The sequence below is a fragment of the Rhinatrema bivittatum genome, unplaced genomic scaffold (assembly GCF_901001135.1).
Source record: "Rhinatrema bivittatum unplaced genomic scaffold, aRhiBiv1.1, whole genome shotgun sequence".
Taxonomy (NCBI): domain Eukaryota; kingdom Metazoa; phylum Chordata; class Amphibia; order Gymnophiona; family Rhinatrematidae; genus Rhinatrema; species Rhinatrema bivittatum.
The window spans coordinates 1,972-22,451 of NW_021821331.1; the positions used below are offsets into that span (position 1 = coordinate 1,972).

Sequence of the window (20,480 nt, forward strand, 5' to 3'; positions counted from 1 at the left end):
GGGCCCGTCTCACTAAGGGCAAGGAGTGGGAGTGAGCGATGGTGACCACACAAACAAATAGGAAAACAGAGGCGGAGGCACCTTAGCAAAAGGTTGTACAGCAGCTACTGGCATCTATTTTTAGGAGACAGAATCCTCTTAGAAGGGCAGGCTGCCAACCTAACATCCAATCAGAGTCCCTGAGAAGCCTTAGGAAAAACAAAAAAAATTAACACACGTCATCGCTTCACAATCTGGCACTGTCCCCTCATTCCGCCCCACCCGCCTCGGTGGAATAATCTTCTCAGTAAACCAAAGCAGGTAGGGATAACACCGCAAACCCAGACTCCCTGCCCTTCGTCCGTCCTAGCTCCCTAATTTATAGTAAAGAGGTCAAATCAGCACAATCACCAGCCCCTGATAATAGGAGTGGCAAGGAAAATAGCACTGGGAGGGTATTGTAACTGTAGTCTGCCCCACAAGCATTGGTGAGATTAGCCACAATGCTGCGTGTGTGTTAGATACAAAATGCCATGAATATATTGTGCTGCTAAATTGCTTTTCAGCTAGGTAAACTATGTACACCACTGCAAAGAAGAGAACTCGTTAAATTAAGGGAAGAAAAATATTAGTAACGTACAACACTTACATTTTATAATACTAAACTGCGCAGTTCTTTGGTTTGCCTTCCTCGGAAACAAGAACAAAACAGGCCCCATCATAAACAGATGGTGGAAGCACTTTAATCCTTTTTAATTATCCCCCTCCCTTCCCTGGGGGCGTCCCCCGTAAGACTTTTCAATGAAGATCACGGGAGGGAGAACAGCCCCCAACCTTCAACCTGAGCTCAGGGGGCTTTCATCTTAACACCTTCATTTGTGACCGTCCTATTGCCTGATCCATGTTGCATCAAGCCTGGGGGGGACCCTACGGCGCGCGACGAGAGCGCAGATGCGGGGGGAGATGGGTGGCGGCAGCCACCACGTGCACAGCACGGCCCTGAACTGGAAGACGCCCGCGTTCTCGGGAAAAGGGGCTCCGAGAATGTGACAACCTGAAGAGTTTACACTTGGGGGCCCAGCTCATCGAGGGATTGTTCCCGGCGATACAGAATGAGAGAAGAGACCGAGTGAATCAAGTCCACGCTATTTACTTTTCGTTGCGGGCTGCTCCGGTTGCAGAATCAGGCAGAGACGGGTTTTGTCTGCATTTGGGCTCTGAAAAATTATCAGGGATGCCGTTATACACCAGTTAACTAATTTCATTTCGGATGGCCCCTAACGTAGTTAATCCCTTTCTGCTTCATCCCTTCCTTCATGGCGACAGTTGACCTGCCACAAGGCACTGTAGGCAGCCCAAGCTCTGTAGCATCACCTGTCTCCAGGCTGCCGAAATAGTCACCTTAGGTTTATCACAGAAGAGGATATTAAGATGCAAAAACCGTAGGCAACGTTGTCTTCTCTCTATTTACTTTGTAAAGAACTAAATGCTGATGATTATAAACCCCCTCCCTGAAGGTTTTTGGTTTAGCCACATATAGGGGTTGTGTTTCAGTTTTGAAGGGCAAATGATAAATAATATGTGGCTATTCCAGAGTTTCTGCTTCAGCCACGCAGCAGACTCAAGAGTGCATTTAAGTAGCCTGCATTGCTGCCAACTCTAAGGGGAGCTAAGATCCCCCCATCTTCTGTGTCCTCTGAAGGGCAACATTTTCCAAAGGAGTTTTGCTCTAGGCCCATAATGAATGGATGCAAACCTTTTAAAAGTCGAAATCCAAGTGTTTAGGTTTCCATCCCTGCTACTTAACCCAAAAACTCCTCTGGCTGAGAGCTAACCAGCCTCCGTAATCAGGATGGGGATATGACTGCATTTATTGGCCTTCCGCTCTGAGAAATATCATCCCTGATATCACGGCCATTACCTGCGCAAAGAGGCAGCGAAAAAAACCAAGCGGGCGGAAGAGCCAGGAGCTGCAAAGCAACGAAACGCCAGGGACCTTAGAAGTCCATTAATGGGATCTTCACTGTAGCCCAGTCTCGGCTAGGAACCCATCCTGTTGGGACGGGCCACGATGATGCTTGGTTAGGGCGGAACCTCATAGCCTTTTACTAGGGGGTCCCATTTTTATTTTAACCACCAGCTTCTGAACTGACAATTGATTTTATTAGTTATTCAAACCCATTCTAATGTGTATTATTAGGTGCGGTTCAGTTTCTAAAAAAAAAAAAAAAAAATTCACGTGCAGGTCACTACAATGTAGGCTTCGGTCTTTGGCACGTTAGATACCCCCATGTCCTGCACTAAAAGTCTCTGAGGGGAACCAAGCGAGCTGATCTGTGTAGTGATTCACCCGCAGCCTGTCAGCTAGGGCTCCCGTCTTTAACACAGCTTTCCTTTTGCAGAAGAGGTTTGACTTAAAAAAAAAACTCACAGCCAAATACCAGCATGACCTCTTCAAACCTGTAGTGGCGGACTTAGCTGCGATGGTACAAATGTTACTTTTTTCTGTGGGTGTTCGGGCACCTGTGAGTTTCTGTGCAAGACCCCCCCTTTAATAACGACTCCCTTGCACTCTCTTATCTTTCTTTCTCCCCATTTGTCTTGCAATCTGCGGCTTGGGCAGCAGAACGCGCTATTCTCCAAAGAAAAATGAAAGGAAAATATTATAAAATAAAACAAATCTCCTAAAATATGTTGACATGTATAAATAAGCAACTTCTCTGTACAAATTGGAAATTGCACATTATATGTCATTTTTTTTCCATGCTTTTTTATGTATAACATTTTAGAAAGCCAAGGTGTAATACATTTTTCACCAATGAAGGTTAAAGAGAGAAACCAGCTAACTTGCATCATCGTTAATATAAAGTCTCTTGATACACATAAGTGCAAAACAACCGACCATGCCACATTATGTGCAACTGCTGGCAGATTTGCTGCGAATGACCTAGTTGAGACCAGCCACTACGGCTTACTGTAAGTGTGCCTCTTACTGGAGCACACTCGTGCACCTTACATCTGCACTTATTAGGTTGTTCTTAAGAAATTCCCGGTGCATCTATAATGTTAAAGAATAACTCTCATATCCAGAATTCAGTGCAGCTTCTGCTGCTGCTGCTATTACTACTACTATTTAACATTTCCATATCACTACTTGACGTATGTATGTTCAGATACAAGCAGACTGCCAGCAGGTCGGTCTTAAAGACAGCCCCTGATTGCTGTTGGCTATCACCAGCAGAGCAGTCAATTGATGTCAGCATGGCCCTGTGCCCAACAGTAGGGTAAGATATACTGATTGTCGGACCCTGCTCAGTGGTCATTTTCTGTAAAATAAAAATAAAAGATACCAGGTTGGGGGCCAGCAGCAGCCTCCATCCAGCCACAATCGAAAAAAAGGAAGCAGGTTGAACAAGGATCCAGGCCAATGACCACTGGTGCAATCCAAAATGCATGCTTCTAGCAGCAAGGAATCCTTTTCAAGGTGACCTGCTCTAGGCCCAGACCCTGACAGGGTCTAACATGAGTTGTCCTGCCAAATGGACCCTTTCGCTCTGGGTAGGTAATAAAATGACTTTTAATTAGGAGAACGAGACCTTTTTTTATCATGGGTCTCACTCAGAAAGCAATAATGTTTGGGAGCCTGAGTCTATTAGGGTATAGTTTTGTCGCATTTCTGGTTGCAAACCAAGCAACCAGAAATGCATCATTTTTAAAATCAGTTATACATTGTTTAGACTGTGAAAACCCACTAAATGCATTTTCCTATGGATGTGAATAGTTACAATTAAAAGGCCGAAAAAGAAGGTGAGTGAGGGAAGCCGTGAAGGTGTTCTGAGGCCCTCTCGGGGAAAAAGGGAATATGAAATATTAAAAGGTTCAGAGATTGCGGCCCTGGTGATTCTCTCTGTATAACCTGAACACTTCTTTGTTTCTCTAATTCTGCAATGGGCTTTGCTGACAGTGATTCCTTCCCAACGCAGCAATGGACGGGGGGGAGGGCCTGAGGTGTTTTATTCCTTCTAACGGTAGCAGCACACGCTAGGGATTCTTCTAAATGTTATCTGTCTTGATTTTTGATTTCCCATCAGATTAAACCAATGATGTTGCTGGATTCGTGTCTGCCTTCTGTGCACGGTCAGTCGTCCAGAGCACAGAGACAGTACCAAGCTCATTACTTTCCCATCCTGCAGTCTCATCTAAGGCCCAGACGTGCAGTTTCCAGCTGACAAGAAACTCTTACCTGATCCTAAAAGGCTTGTAAAAGGAACGCATAGCCTGCCACACTACTGTTTCCCCTGATACTCCACGTGTGCCCTGTGTGCGCTCATTTCTTAAGTGGAGATAACTGTTGTTTCAGAAGGGTAAGCTATGTTCCGGCAACTGCCATTGGATTCTGCTGGAAGTGCCTATCTGAAGATGCAAAAATCACAAGAGGGCAAACGCAGAATGGGAGATGAACTGGGGAATACAAATATAATCACATTTAGACAATATTGCAAAGAGTTCAGAGCATGGGAATTTTAGCAGAATACCAAATTCTTTAACCACTTTACCATGCCCACAAAAATGTGTAGTTACGTCGTAACATTACCTACTTGAATGAAAAACATCCTTCCATCCTTACAATTGTGACCTTAAGTATCTTTTCATTCTTATGAAGCAAAACAGAGTATTCTGCTTGTGAGTTTACTAGCCTGCCTTTAACTGTTTGACGCTTGGATTCTCACTCTTGAGTCAGGATAGTGTAGGCTTAATGACCAAGAACACTGTTTACAGGTTCAGACATTGCAGAGCACAGCAGCAGACACAATCTGGAATTTTTCTCACCATCGGTCCTCGGTCTGTTAACTCCCACACCACTTTGAACTGCGGACAGCTGTCTGACCAAGGCTCCTCCTTACCACAGCCTTGCGCTGAGATCTGCGATTTCTGCTGTGGCCACCACTTGGGCCATTCCCCTCCTCTGGTTTTCGAGATGTTCCCCAACTTAGAACATCCGATTATAAAAACTCAAGGGACAGAAGATATTAATCTTTAAAGTATATCTTGTCACCTTTTTGTTTCTTGTTTTGTTAAAATCCTCAATACAGTCCCATGCCACGTAAAGTCCTATGCCAGTGACCACCTAACAAAAACTGAAGCAGGAGCAGCCGACGTGGTAACATCATCGGAAGCCTCCGATTTCAGCACGAGACTGCAGCAGGGAAGAAGTGTTGATCAGACATTTCCTAGGCGTACACAACCCACCTGTATGTTGGGGTAGGCGTGTAACGAACTGTTTCGGTAACTGGACCGTGGAAGGAAACCAGTGGGAATTCATGGAAGCCAACCCAGGGGTGAGGAGTATTTTCTTGGATCCTTAACCTAATACGTGATCCAGAAATTCAGTTGAATCCCATTGAAATAAAATAAAATAAAGTGAAAGACTCTTAAAATAAATACCATTGAACGGGGACCACTGATAGTAGAGTATGAAGGCAAGAACGTAATTAAGCTACACGGATACCACTATTCATGAGGACACTTTTCGGACTAGCCCTTGCAGTGTAGGCTTGGTTGTCGGGCTATCAGGAATCTGCAGGTCACAGTTTTTCCGTCTTGTAAGCAGAGCATTATCAAACGGGATGAAATGCCCCTTTAAAGTACTGTCAAGGCTGCAATCATAGGGAGCAAGTTCACATTATAGACAGACCAGAGCGATGAGCAAGCTTCAGCTTCCCTTTTTTTTTCCTTCCCAAGGAGTGTTTGCAAATTCCTTTCATTATCTTAAATAACGAGTTGCACTGGGCCTTAAGTGAGGGGATGCCAAGCAATATCGACCAGGAAAGGTACCTCTTCTTATACCGGAGGTGTAGAGTAATGGACCACAGAGTTGTAATCGGGAGGTGGACTATGACATTCAAGACTCAGATCCATGGGGAGGACAAAATCTTCCAGAGTACAGTCGAGCGAGTCATCTTCCGTCTGAGCTGCTGGTTGGTACTTAAATATCTCTCTTCCAAATTCTGTTAATACTGATTCTTTGCTTTTGCTGACTGCTTTCATTCTGCGGGAAATAGATAATGGTTTAGATAATTTTTGACACTTAACAATTAGTAGTATTTTATCTTAATTACAAAAATAAAAAAGCACATTTTTTCAAGTATGCTGTCCAATTAAAAATATGCATTTTATAACAGCATAGATGTGAGACCCTCAGGCTTATTTTACCATTTTTCATCTACTAGGCCCACTGCATCCATGCTGAACCACTAAGTAACTTGGTTTTTGGAGAGAGGATTCATAAGCGGGTCACAAGATGATGTCTCATTAAAAGAATTACAAGTAGAACACATGACAGCCAGGTTATAGCGCATGGACTTAAAAAAACAAACAAAACTATCAGCTCTTATTATGCTTTCGCTCAAAAATGAAGGCGTGTCATAAGTAGTTTTACAAAATTTGTGGGATGAAGTTCAGGGGAAAATGGCAGAAGTGGCGATTTGATAATTTGAGGTTTCTGTGTGAGGGAGGGAACATTTTTTTTTTTGAAGATGCAGAATATAAAAATGCATTAATAAATAAATAAAAGTGCAAGGATGGTGCTGTCCTGTTAAACAAATCCCATGCTCAAATAAACGGGAAAATTATGGCTTTACGTGTGTCGCTGGGCCTTTTGAAAATGGGCCCAGCGTGCATAAGCCACTCCACGAGCGTAAATCTTTGAGAATCCGGCCCTTTATCTTCAAGTGCCTGATGTAGCAGGAGCTTTACCTCCTTTTTGGAAACTAACGATCGGGTATTTAAATCGGGTTCTTTTTCCTCACGTCATTTCACGTCTAGCTGTTGACATTAGAATCTCTACTTCCGGCTCGGAAGGTAAGCAGCCTTATCATTTTGGTGTCTTTAAATGCACACTGTAGCGTAACATTATTTCTTGATTGAGGTGTATTCAAGTACTGCTGTTGAGATGTATTTGAAAGGGGACCGTTCTATATCCTAACACGAAACTGTACTTAAGCATATGCAACACTATATTTTATCCTGTTACCAGATTCTATCAAGTTCAATGTTATTTACTTACTTATGTACTTATTAACCTGCCTTTTAGTTATTAACTGGTTAACCATATTATATACCTTTTCTCAAATTAACTATTTTATGTTTATTTATGTTTATTTATGTTTTCTCAAATTAACTATGTTCAATGTAAACCGCTAAATGTTCAATGTAAACCGCTAAATGAAGCGATAGTTACGGTTCCTTAGCGATAGTTTTGGTTCCTTGTAAACCGGGGTGATATGTATACTATACAGGAACCCGGTATATAAATTCTTTAAATAAATAAATAAATAAATAAAATAAATATCCTGATATATTATATCAGACAATTTGGTATTTTTCAAGGATAGATATATAGGGTGTTAGTAATATAAAGAGGTTATGGGGTCCATTAGATTTAATGTTAGTCTATGTTTATATTCATATATATTTTCATTGATTATAGGTATGCTGATATCGTTAAAAAATTCCCCCTGAGGAAGCCCTTGGTTGTAGGGTGAAACAAAGAATTCTTTGTTGGGATTTGTATAAAGAAGCAACTTTGAGAAAGAAGAGATTATAAAATCGGATTAGTTTATACTTAAGATTTAGGAATTACAATGAAGGAGATATTGCAATCAGTCAATGCAACATTGCTTAGGAGGAGACTGCTGTCTCTATCTGATGAAAAATCATCTTTCACATTTTTGCAAACTTATTGCTTTTATTGTAATTAGTATGACTGGGGATGGTCGGGTGAATGGGCATGTGGTGAGCTTGAGTGAGTTAATGTGAGAGCGTTGATGTTATTTTTATAGGTTTGATGATGTATCTAGCAATGTTTAGGATTTAAAAGTTATTCATTTATAATTTGTGAATTGTACATTTTTGCAATTTTGTATATTGTATTTATATTATCTTTATTCACATTGATTATAATGGATTAAAAAGCTTGAATTGTTTGATTGTATACATTCTCTTGAAATAGTCGGGCCACGGCGTGCACTTGAAACCTGGCTTGGGAAAGGTAACGGGACAACCCCCTTCAAAAATTACACAGTCTGAATACGTTCAGCAACATGAAAAATATTTTGACATTTCTGTCATAAGAACTGCCCTGCTGGGTCAGACTGAAGGTCCACCAAACCAGTATCCTGTTTCCAACAGTGGCCAAGCCCAGGTCGCAAGTACCTGGCAGAATCTAATGTTCTAATTTGTTCCTAAACCATCCAGACACTGGTTGTTACTCCTAGAGGATGCATCTTTGCATTTTTCTTTTTAAAATCACTTTAAGAATGAATACAGCCAACCTTCTACAGTATATTTATTTATCCAATTATGTACAGAGTCCTACTTAGTCTTGTCAACTAACTGCAAGGCTCACTGCTTTTAATTTTTAGGTATTAAAGTTGTCCAGTGGGTCATAGACAAATGCAAAAGTATTCGGCTTTTTGTCCAGGTGTTGTGGAGTCCCGGTTCCTTCGGATAACTAACGATACAATGAGATACTCTGAAGACTTGTAAGGCCCTCATACAGCTGGTACTGTTGCACTTTTGTCCTTGTGGCTTGAAAACTATGTCTACGAATGACTGTTAACTAAATCAGGGAAGAGGAAGAGCAAAACGATGAGATTTAATATTTACTTTCATACCTGGGTAATTTTTCTGAAATCTTTAATTAACCAGGTCATCCAGATTAGCTTTGAAACTTTTCTCATTTATCCTTCCTATACTAAAATTGTAGTCAGCATGGTTTGCATTTGACCTTCCAGTACCTGTTCAGATTAAGAGTTTTCATGTCTCTCGCTTTTTTGTCTATGAAAAGGAACATCTGTTTTGTAGCATAAGTCAGTTTTATCACATAGGATCTTTCATGGTAGGAGCACTGGATGGCCGGCGCCATCTTTAAAGATGGCGCCGGCTATCTTTACTCATCAGCCCCTATTATAGAGTATAGTATAATAGGGGCTGATGAGTAAAGATGGCGCTGGCCATCAGCCCCTATTATAGAGTATAGTATAATAGGGGCTGATGAGTAAAGATGGCGCCGGCCATCAGCCCCTATTATAGAGTATAGTATAATAGGGGCTGATGAGTAAAGATGGCCGGCGCCATCTTTAAAGATGGCGCCGGCCATCCAGTGCTCCAACCATGTGACAGGAGCCGGCCAATGGCACGGATAACCTGTCACATGGTAAGGGCAAAGGGGCATCGGCGCCATTTTATTTTTAGCACAGCTGATGCCTGGGAACGGGAAATCGCTCCCCGAGGCCCCCCTGGACCACCAGGTAATTTTAAAAGGTTTTGGGGGGGGGGTCGGGATGGTGGGGGAGGCTAAGGGGGGTCAATTTAAAGGGTCGGGTGGGTTTGTTTTTTTTTATCGGGTCATCGGCGCCATTTTAATTAGTGGCAGCCAAAATGGCGCCGATGGCTCGAGAGTGGGAGATCACGCCGGGACCCCCCCCCCATTGGACCACCAGGTAATTTAACATTTTGGGGGGGTTCGGGAGGGTAAGGAATTGGTTTTAAAGGGTCGGGGTGGGTTTAGGGGTTGTTTTGGTATGCCGGTTTTCCCGCCCTCCCCCAAATAATTCCCGTGCCCTATTTAACGATTTAGGATGATTTATGACGATAAATCGGGGGCATTTGTATTGTATCGTGCACTCTGATGATTTAGGATGATTTTAAAATTATCTGACGATAATTTTAATCGTTCAAAAACTATTCACATCCCTAATAGTCAAACTAGGGAGGAGGGGTGGGGAGCAGGGTTTTGGGATGGGAGACTGCACCATAGGGTCGGAGAAAGAGGGTTTTGTGCACCAGCCATTGCCCTTATTAGGCTTGGGCACAGCCCTCTTTGCATCCGGACCTCGCCCTCACACACCCTCCCACCCACCTGAATGGGGAGCAGCGTCTGGGATGGCTAGTTATGACATCTTGCATGTGGCATTAAGCCAGTTGCAGGCATTTGCAGCTATGGAGGTGACCTTTGCATGTCCTGATTCAGCAGCACTAACAGACTTTCCACTTCTGGAACATTGTTCACCGCTTCGGTGGCAGAAACAGATTGCACTGTTAGCACTGCAATGGTAGCTGGTCCTTCATGGATTGGGATACTGGGGCTGTTGTCAACTATAGCCTGTATGCTTAGTTAGGCCTCGCCTTGCATCCAGACCGCTATTATGGCCAAGTCTGGGGGTAGCTGGTACCTTTTGGCTTGTCAGTTAATTATGTGGGTTGGTTACCCCAAAAATCATTTATTGCTAGTGCCTTGTAACATTGCAATGTTATTTTGATTGTATGAATGCTCTGTTATGTTGCTGCCTCAATATATCCATACTGGTATGTAACACGTTGAATAGCTTGTATGGATAAAGTTACTGTTCAAACTTGTACTCATCTCTGTGCTGTCAATTTATTATGGCCATCAGGAGGGGGAGGGAAATCAGAGAAAATTATTTTTCACTCAACACATAATTAAACTCTGGAATTTATTGCCAGAGGATGTGGTTAGTGCAGTTAGTATAGCTGTGTTTAAAAAAGGATTGGATAAGTTCTTGGAGGAGAAGTCCATTAACTGCTATTAATCAAGTTGACTTAGAAAATAGCCACTGCTATAACTGGCATCAGTAACATGGAATAGACTTAGTTTTTGGGTACTTGCCAGGTACCTGTAGCCTGGATTGGCCACTGTTGGAAACAGGATGCTGGGCTTGATGGACCCTTGGTCTGACCCAATATGGCAATTTCTTATGTTCTTATGAGAGTGATATATTTCATACATTCAGGACTCTCCTCCTACACAGGTTGTGGGACATTTTCGCCAGAAACCTCAGCTATTCCAGCTATACATCCTACATATACTACCTATATTCTACATCCTGCCCTGCAGCAATCCCCATCTAAGATCATGGCCGGGGCATCACCAGTTTTAACCCTGGCGGCATCGTCGCAGGACATTGCACCTCTGAGAGACGGAAAAATATATCCGTCCTCACCATACCGGCTATCCTATTCGCCATCAGCAACTTTATAGCCGAATTCACCCTCACCTTTATCATCAGTAGCCCTATCACCAGGGGAATTCCCAGATGCTTCAACGGGGATCTCTTCAGACCCATCTCTGCTATCACCAGATTATACCTCGCCAGCGGAGGATCTCTCTTTTTCAAAATTTGTGGAAAAGATGGGAAAATCTCTAAATATCTATTTCCGAAGTGACCCAGATCCCCTGGGTAGATGTCAAATTTTGGATGCTCCTTCTAAGCCAGTGGCTATATCCACCCATGCGCTATTGGACAGTCTGCAGATGGAAATGTGTGAAATTTCCCCTTCAATAATAGCGGTGGCAAGAAACTTGGATCTAAAATTTCTTGTGCAAAAATCACCAGGTTACGGAGTAGTCCCATCGCCCTTACCCCTGCCTTTGCTTTGTGAGCTGTTTACTGATCAATCAATAAGAGAGTGGTCAGGAGCAGCGAAACAGGAGAACGCTCAAATAGCTTTTCATCTTCTCACTGTTACTCTGAAAAGGTGCATAGTGCTGTCACCCATTCCTGCCTAATGTCGGCTGCAAGGTTACATCTACTGCTTTGCTTTTATTTTGCCTTGATGCAGAGTGCAAGATACAATGGCTCGTAGATTTTCTCAAAGACATATTAACTTTGCAAGTTCCTCAATAAGCATTGCATGACGTAGTGGGAATGTTTGCCTTGACTACGTTTTAATGTGCAAAGTTAATCTGGAGCCCCATAAACTCTGGGGAGGAGTCCTGATTCCTGGCTGGGAAACACCCAATAACTTTTGTACGTCATCGGAGCATTCTTCCACTACTATTTTGAGAAAAGGGTGAAGAGAAAGTTCACGGCACGGGTTCTAATACACATTGTAAATGTACATAAAAAGTATGGTAACACAACGGTAATAAAGCTGTCCGGGGGATTAACATTTCCTTGTTGTTGGGTAGGTCCTTAACTCACCTCCCGGGTTCTGCCTGCTAGACAGTGCCTAACCCCCTTGTACGTCTAGCGGCGCTATGGAAACGCCGCTAGACGTTTCCATAGCGCCGCTAGACGTTTCCATAGCTTCATCTCTAGCAAAGCCGCTTCCCAGTACTTACGCAAGAGCCATAATCCCGAAAGGCCAGGATCGGGTCTCCAGCCTCTTCAGGCTTTTCATCTCTTCGGAGGATAGGACCATGCCACTGTCCGACTCGCCCTCCTGTTCAGACAAGACGCGGCAGTTAACAGCATATTCCCCACGCAGCCGCGAACGCATCCGTCACCCACACACAGCCAGACAGGGGACACCAGGGCGCATTCTGTGGGCATGGTTTCGATTAATCTGTAGCTGGAGCGTTTTTTATCGTCCAACAGACCTCTCTGTGGAAAAAGCTACCAGCTTCTACAGGCAAAAAGGGGTATCCTTTGCTGGTTAATTAGGCTATTCTCATCAGTTTCACTTTCAAAAACATCAAATTTCCAAATAAACTGCATGGAAGGTTTTTGTTGTTTTTTTACTTTAAAACATCACATTTATGGGAATTGCATCTGACGGCAGCGACAGCGGCCCACACGTCCTCGGGTGCCTATGTCAGCTTGTTACACAGTTACTGCACGCTCTGAATAACTTCTGGACTAAACCCAGATAGCTTATGGGTTTATACAAGGTGAATGGCTGCCGCGCAGGGCTTGCTCATTTAGAAGGCCGTGCCAGTCGGATCGCGGAGGTTATTGGACTTTGTTAAATCCGATTGGGGACCGATTTCACAGCTGCTGGGTTCTGGACTGGTCACAGCAAGGATAGGCTCTCTCAGCCCAGGGGTGGCCAACCGCACTCCTCAAGAGCCACAAACAAGCCTGCTTTTTTTTTTTTAGGACATTCACACTGAATACGATTGAGGTTTATCTGCGCGCGCTGCTTCCATCTCATGCATATTCATTGTGGATGTTTATTGCCTTTCAGAACCAGAGGTGGCCTCCCCTGGCTTTAGCAAATCAGATGAATTAAAGGCAAAAATCTGAAATTAGATCTCTTGAAAGCCAGTGCGCAACAGTGTGGAGTAGATATTCAAAGATATCCGGTTCAGTAAGTTAGCAAGAATAAGACTGCTTTGGCTAACTAACAAGGGATATTCAGCTGCTGAATATCCCCCAAAGTTAGCCGGATAAGTCTCATCCAGCTAAATTTAGACCTGCTATTGAATCTCTCTATTTATCTGGCTTAAGATGCCAGCATGCACCCCTCCCCCTGCCCCCGGACCCTCCTCACATCCCCCTCCCCCCGCTCCCAGAGCCCCAGCAGTTTCTGTCACAAGCTCTGCTGGAATCGTAAACCACGCTCGGTTTCGGCTCCAAGCACTGGAAGGGTTTTACAGAGCCGCGGAGGGCCGGCAGCAGACCCTGGAGCAGTTTTTAGGCGGGGTTGTCGAGGGGACCATCTATGAAGTTTCGGGGGGGGGGGAAGGAGGGAATCGGGCCACAGGCCCCTTTACTAGTTTTTTTTTAATTTGACAGGGCTACTTATTCGGATATCTTCAGAAGATGTCCATAATGTGGCTTCACTCAGCCAGGTGTAACTGAAATTTGGCTGCGTTAGCCGGATAACTAAACTCCTCCCAGGAACACCCCTGGCGCGTCTCTTTTTCTATCCAGCTAGATTTTAGCCTGACAATGACTTATCTGCCTAAAATCCAGCTGGATAAGTGGCCCGATGTACAAAATCTTTTGCCATTGAGGCGGGATAACTTGTGAGTTATTCATCTGAGTGGCTTTGAATATTGACCTCTGGGTGCGTATACAACTATTTTGGGGTCAGTTTGCAACCAGCCCTCATATTTGCTTCTTTCACGGGGCGGTTTTACCAGGGCTTGCGTTACCCACATTTTCTAAGGGAAACCATGTGGGTAACTTTGCCTTTGAAAAGGGTGAGATGAATTTGAAAACCCGCCATCTTCAAATATTTAAGTTATTTGTATGTATTACGTTATTTGTATGTATTACGTTGTTATCCTGTAAACCAGAGTGAAGGCAAAACGCTATACTTCGGTATATAAAAAAACCACAAATAAAATAAAAAAAAATAAATATAAATTTATGGTGTTTTTTTTTCCAGAAAACCAAGCGACAAAGAATTGAGCAATCCCCCTGACCAACTTCCTAGCAATCACCTGGCCAACTGAAAGCTGCTGAGCGATTTGCAGTACAGGGGCTGTCCTGGGCACTGACCCATGGTAAACTAGCTAAGGTTGCACCAGAAGGTGGCACAGAAGTGTAACGTGGCATTTTTTTGATATGCATTTTATGCAGGAAAATCAGTATAAAAAAAACCACTATAAATAAATAAATAATAAATTTAAATATGACCTCTCCAAGCCCCTCGTTTCCCAGCTCACGCATTCTGCAAGCGAACAGCTCGCAGGGGAGCCCTGCCGCGAGCAAGCCTGAGCGACAGGACTACAGAATGAGCAAGGGCTCGTTCGGAAACATTTGCCACACCAGACGTAAAGTGGGGACAACGAAGGCACGATAATCTGAAAGGTTGGGGGGGAAGTGACCGGTTTAACCAGCAGAAAAAGAAGACTTGTTTGTGGCACAGTTGGACTTAATAGAAAACACGCCGGCCACAAACATTTCAGAGTAAGGACCGGTCCTGCAGGCAGTTACGCAGCTGGTGACAGTGCAAGCTGCAAAGGTTGCACCCGTGATTAAAAGAAGCAGCAATCATTAGAAAACTCCAGTCTCACTTGCACACACAATTTTTATTCACGGCAGTGTCAGAGCAGACAGTGAAAGCTGAGTTGTTTTAGTAAATGAAATTGAACGCAAGTTTAGGTCAAGGTTTGCGATATATATATATATATATATATAACCTCAAATTCCTAGAAAGCCATGTGGGCACTGACTTCTGGTTTTGATCAGACAAAATAAACACTCTCCTGTTTTACTGTGGTTGAAATAATGTCAGCACACGGCAATGACTGGCATTCTGTGTGCAACGCCCTCGGGAAATATTACTGGAATGGGTTTTATGAGCTGAAAAGTCCTCAAATGGGAACATGTGATAAGAACAGAACAAAACGTGAATGCATAGTTTCTTTGTTTTTCTGTTTTGTTCCCCCTCCTGTGGTCTCTGCTGCTCCTTACCTCGGGTGGCTCCGGAAACCCTGGTCTGGCTCCAGGGCTGGAGAGGTCCCCGAGACAGGGTGCAGCCCCTGCAAGGCATGGCTGGAAGCGTGCCACAGCTGAACCCAGATTCCCCCCAGCGCTGCGCATTCATCTCTCACGCTTGCAGGACAGATTAAGGCAAAAGTGCTCTCTGGCCTCCTGAAACTCTGCGGTGGATTTGGATTTTAGATGTAATTAAATCACCTTTCCAGACCTGAGCTCAAGGCATTTAGGTACAGTGGGGGCAAGTATAAAAAGCATTACTAACTGAATAACAGAGGCCTTTCACAGCTTTTCCTCCTAGTTACAATTAAAGTTACGTATATTTTAGAAGTGAGAGGGATTAGAGTTACTTGCAACGTGATGACTATTTTATTTGATGTGTATTATTTTATCATTTAGGTCTGTGAGTGTTTTTTAATTTATTATATTGATACTATGCATGTTATCTGTAAACCGTTGTGATCTTTATGTGGAATGACGGCATATAAAATGTTTAGATACATAAATACTCCACAGTGTTTCAGGATCAATGATCGTATGTTAGATCGGAACCTACTCCCTAGACTGAACTGGGCTTAGTATCGTAATCCACAGATACAAGGTTAGCACTGTGTGTGGAAAGGCAACTTATTCAGTCTACCCCCAGGGAAAATTCTGTGATTTAATGCCTGACCCATGCTTCAAAGTAAGCAGCAGGCCTTCCAGCTTTAAAACACACATCCACAGACAACGGCGTTGGCCCTGTCATTCTCTTTTATAAATTTCAGCTTTTACCGAAGACTCATATTTCTCCTCTAAGTGTTTGAACTGGAGCATGCACAGCCCGCTCTGGTGTGGGCTTTACCATTTGATTCGTGAGAAAACAACTTAATTCAGAGCTCTGAGACCTCAAGTTTTTATCATCTCATCTGAAAACCAGCAGGCCCGAGCAACAGAACAGCCTCCAGCTCCATCCCGGGGGCATGGGTTCACTAATGACGCAGATCCTGCTGAGCTCCCGAGATCAGATAGGGCCAGGGGCAAAGATGGCATCACTTCAGTCGGGCACCGGTTCAGAGGGCGCCCGACTGTGCTTGCTGTGGGGCAGAGGCAGGATTCAGATGCAGCAGTGCCCGCGCTCTTCAGCTCTGACCACCAGACTCCGGCTTGTCCGGGTCTACAGTGCATGCTGTCTGCCCTCCCTCTCTGAACTGGCTCATTAAACCTTGTCAGGGCTTCCAATGACTTGCATGCCTTTTTGTGCTTGAGCCCTTTATTTGGGTGATTTTTTTTTTTCTTAAATTTAAAATGCCAGTAATTCATAAGACTATAAAGTAAACCGTCCTGAAACTCTGCAGCGCTGGAAGGGATTATTTACCTCGTGCATTACATCTTCCTTTCCCACTGGCACCTCGTCAAATGTCTTCACACTCAGTGGTCGCATCTTCATCTTATTGCTGAAAACAAGAAGGAGCAGAGGGTGAGGCACCACCAGGACTTCTAACCTAGCTCCTCACTTCTCATTGGCATTGGTTTCTTGGGTGCAGCTGAGGGCACCTGGATCCTTCTGTTTCTTGAATGAAAAACCTTACGGTGAATCACAACTGACAGATCTAATAGAAGAATTCCTTTCCTTGGGTGACAAAGGTGAGAGTATTCAAGCTCGTTTTTCTGGAATCTCCAAATATGCTCTCGAACATAGAAACAGAAAAAGACCACAGGTTCTACCTAATCTTCTCTTCCACACCAACAACTTGGCTCTACAATGCCTACCACTCCCTCAGAGATCCTCCTTGCTTGTCCCGTCCTTTCTTGAATTCAGATACTCCTTGCCTCCACTGGGAGACCATTCCATGCATCTACCACCCTTTCTATAAAGAAATATTTATCTCGATTACTTCTGCACTCTCTAGAATAGAGGTGGCCAGTTCTGCTCCTCAAGTGCCACAAACAGGCCTGATTTTCAAGATATCCTCAATAAACATGCATGACATAGATTTGCATACTGTGGAGGCAGTGCATGCAAATCTTATCTCAGGCATATTTACTGTGGATATCTTGAAAATCAGGCCTGTTTGTGGCTCTTGAAGACTGGAGTTGGCCACCCCTGCACTAGAGACCTTGTCATGTTTTTGCTTTTTCAGCTAAAAGCACCACTCCCTGTGGCTGGGAGTGGAGCCTCCACTCAGCCCTCCGCAGCTTATCTAAATTGGGTAAGAAAAATCAGCTCTCTACAGGTCTCACCCGATTCTGACATTTGGTGGGACACAGAGTCAGAATAGAACCATCTCCCCTGCCCCACGAGAAATGCCAATATTCACATGCATTATTGTAAATAAATCTCGACCCAGGCAGTTTCCCTTTGACGATTAACTAGAGCAGGGTTGGTCAACTCTGGTCCTTGAAAGCCACCAACAGGCTTGGTTCTCAGGATATCCGCAACGAATTATGCATGGGAGAGATGTGCATGAACTGCCTCCATCGTGTGCAAATCTTTCTCATGCGTATTTGTTGTGGACATCCTGAGAACCTGGCCTGTCTGTGGCTCTCGAGGACTGGGGTTGGCTACAAGCTGTGTTGCGTGGAAGGGAGGAGGAAGGGATAAAATAACCTGTGTACTTTTAAAAAAATGCCAAATGCATTCACTGTTTTACTGCTCTGGCCCAAACATGCCCACTGGAATGGTCCTGTGTAGAGCGGCTAAAAGTGCGTAAGTTATAAACGCTGCTCTGAGAAGGGCCAGGTTTCCGACAGCCCCGATTCACCCGGCTACGCTAATTCTGCACTTGCTTGGGACTTCGTTTGTTACCCAATTTCCAGCATGCTCCAGCGAATGGCAGGGATTTTCAAGCCTTCTTCCGTGCCCTCTAGCTTGGAATCGGTATTACCATCAAGGCACAGAGCGGTATTCAGTGGAATGTAGTCTTTGCCATCCTAGAAATGAAACAAAATGGACTCCAGTGACTTCAGGTTAAAGGACAACAATTCTGCTGCAACCTCATGGGAGAGCCGTGGGGAGGGGGGAAAGGAGAGGGAGAAAATGTTCAGTTTTGCTCCCGTTTGGCATTGAAATTTTTATTTTTTTTGCATTGAAAATACTGAAGCAATTTCTGCATGGGAGAAAAGGAAAGGAAAAGTTTCAGAAAGCTGCCCCAATGAGAGCAAGTCCCTTAATAATTTTCTACTTATCTTTCCCTGTCTGGCCTCTTTTCTTTTGTCGTAATTTCCAGCAAAATCATTTTTATCGTGAAGACATGCAATTCCACAATCACAGAAAGGTACCCAAGAAACGATACCAACAAGGTGACAAACAAGACAGTGGCTGTGCAAATCTCCCTTTAAACAGCATCTGCCACCCCTATTATTCAAACTGAACACCCCAAACCAATCAACACTCTCAATCGACCGTGCGTTCCAGGCACACCACACGCGTCCCATCCATACAACCAACCCTTCCAACCAACAAACGCAGCCCCCCTCCCCTGCCCAGAAGCTCCAAGTCCCCTATACAGACATAGGATCCCGAATGAAAAAGAAAAACATGGAAACAAAAGAAAAAATGTGCATCCCAGTCCCACTCGAGGTTTAGTGGCAGAGGAAGCAGTGGAATACCAGTTGACGCGGTAGCCTGCAGTGATCAATTGACCTTGAAAATCAGGGGAAAGAAGAGAGTACTATTGAGCCCAGCAATCTGTATATTTCTTGTCCGTTGTCTTTGGGGATTTTGTATAATCCATTCGCTCCAGCAGTATTAGCTTTCTATTGCCAGAGAAATTACGCAAAAAAAACCAAACATGTATGTCTATATCAGATGCACCAAGATGGCATCCATTCCTGCATCTGGGGCCACACAGGGCAACTATTTTCCCTGTGCCACAGACTTTACGTGGGTAAACTGACCAGTAACGGAAGCTTACGCATATAAGCTGAAAGGCACACTCAATTTCTCAAGCGCACACTGCATTCTTTCACACTCACACACAAACACTCACTTTCTGAAACACACACACACGACAGCATCTATCAGCAACCCACACAAGCAATCAAATTCAAACGCTCTCTCAATTGGCAGACACATACACAGCAATCCCCGTTTCACACAAACATACAAAGTTGCCCTCTCACACAAAACACACCTGCAACTCCATCGGTGACACAGACAAACAAAAACAGAGTTTCACTCTCACTCACACCCCTAACCACATCCTTCCCATGTCTCTGTCACACAGGCAAACACACTTTGGAAATCTGTACTCAATATAAAGAATGCCTTTGGAAATTGCATACTTCCGGGAGTCACCTTTCCATACTTATTTAAGAATATAAGAACTTGCCATACTGGGTCAGACTGAGGGTCCATTAAGCCCAGCATCCTGTTTCCAACAGTGGCCAATCCAGGCTACAAGTACCTGGGGCAAGATTCCAAACAGTAAATAGATCGCATATTGCTATCGCACAGTGATAAATAGTGGCTATTTCTTAAGTCTCCTTGGTTAATAACAGTTTATTGACTTCTCCTTCAGGAATTTGTCCAAACCTTTTTTTAAATCCATCTACGCTAACTGCCTTAACCATATCCTCCAGCAATGAATTTCAGAGCTTAATTAAGCATTGAGTTTTAAATATATCACCTAGTAACATCATTGTGTGTCCCCCTAGTCTTTGTAGTCTTTGAAAGAGTAAACAACTGATTAACGTTTTCTCTTTCCACTCCATTCATTATTTTGTTAACCTCTATCATATCTCCCCTCAGCCACCTCTTCTCCAAGCTAACCTCTTCAGCCTTTCCTCATAGGGGAGCTGTTCCATCCCCTTTATCATTTTGGTTGCCCTTCTCTGTACCTTCTCCAATGCAACTATATCTTTTTTGAGATGCGGCGAGCAGAACTGAGCACAATACTCAAGGTGCGGTCTCACCATGGAGCAATACAGAAATAATATTTATTTATTTATTTATTTATTTATTATTTTTATTATACCGAGTTTCATGATAGGAATCACATCAACCCGGTTTACAATTAACAATGTGAGTAAAGGCAGAGAGTAACATAGTAAAACATTTCCCAATTCAACGTCACATATAGAATGAAATTTAACAGATATATTAACAATATTTAGGATGTGAGAAAGTTACAAAAAACAAGGAAAAATAACTAGGATCTGAAAGGGGGAGGAAACTGAAGGAAGAATATTAACATTTTAGCCAACTGTATCAATTAATAAATATGTATAGTATTATAAAAATATAGATGAGTAGCAAAAATGATCAAATATGATGCTGTTGTGAAGTATAATAATAAGATGCTGTGACTGAGTATGAAGTTAGTG

The 20,480-nt window shown here is 43.6% G+C and overlaps 1 protein-coding gene across 1 annotated transcript in view; it reads right to left on the reverse strand.

The window, feature by feature from the left end:
* Positions 1 to 680: 680 nt before the first annotated feature.
* The window catches only part of LOC115082599 (vascular endothelial growth factor receptor kdr-like), a gene marked incomplete at its 5' end in the record, with an annotated part of 78,539 nt that continues 58,739 nt past the window's right edge, over positions 681 to 20,480 (reverse strand). Inside the window, 4 exons of the mRNA XM_029586813.1 lie at positions 681 to 6,028; positions 12,125 to 12,225; positions 16,531 to 16,609; positions 17,962 to 18,086. Of these exons, the coding sequence (XP_029442673.1) occupies positions 5,821 to 6,028; positions 12,125 to 12,225; positions 16,531 to 16,609; positions 17,962 to 18,086 (513 nt within the window). The remainder of the gene's footprint in view (positions 6,029 to 12,124; positions 12,226 to 16,530; positions 16,610 to 17,961; positions 18,087 to 20,480) is intronic.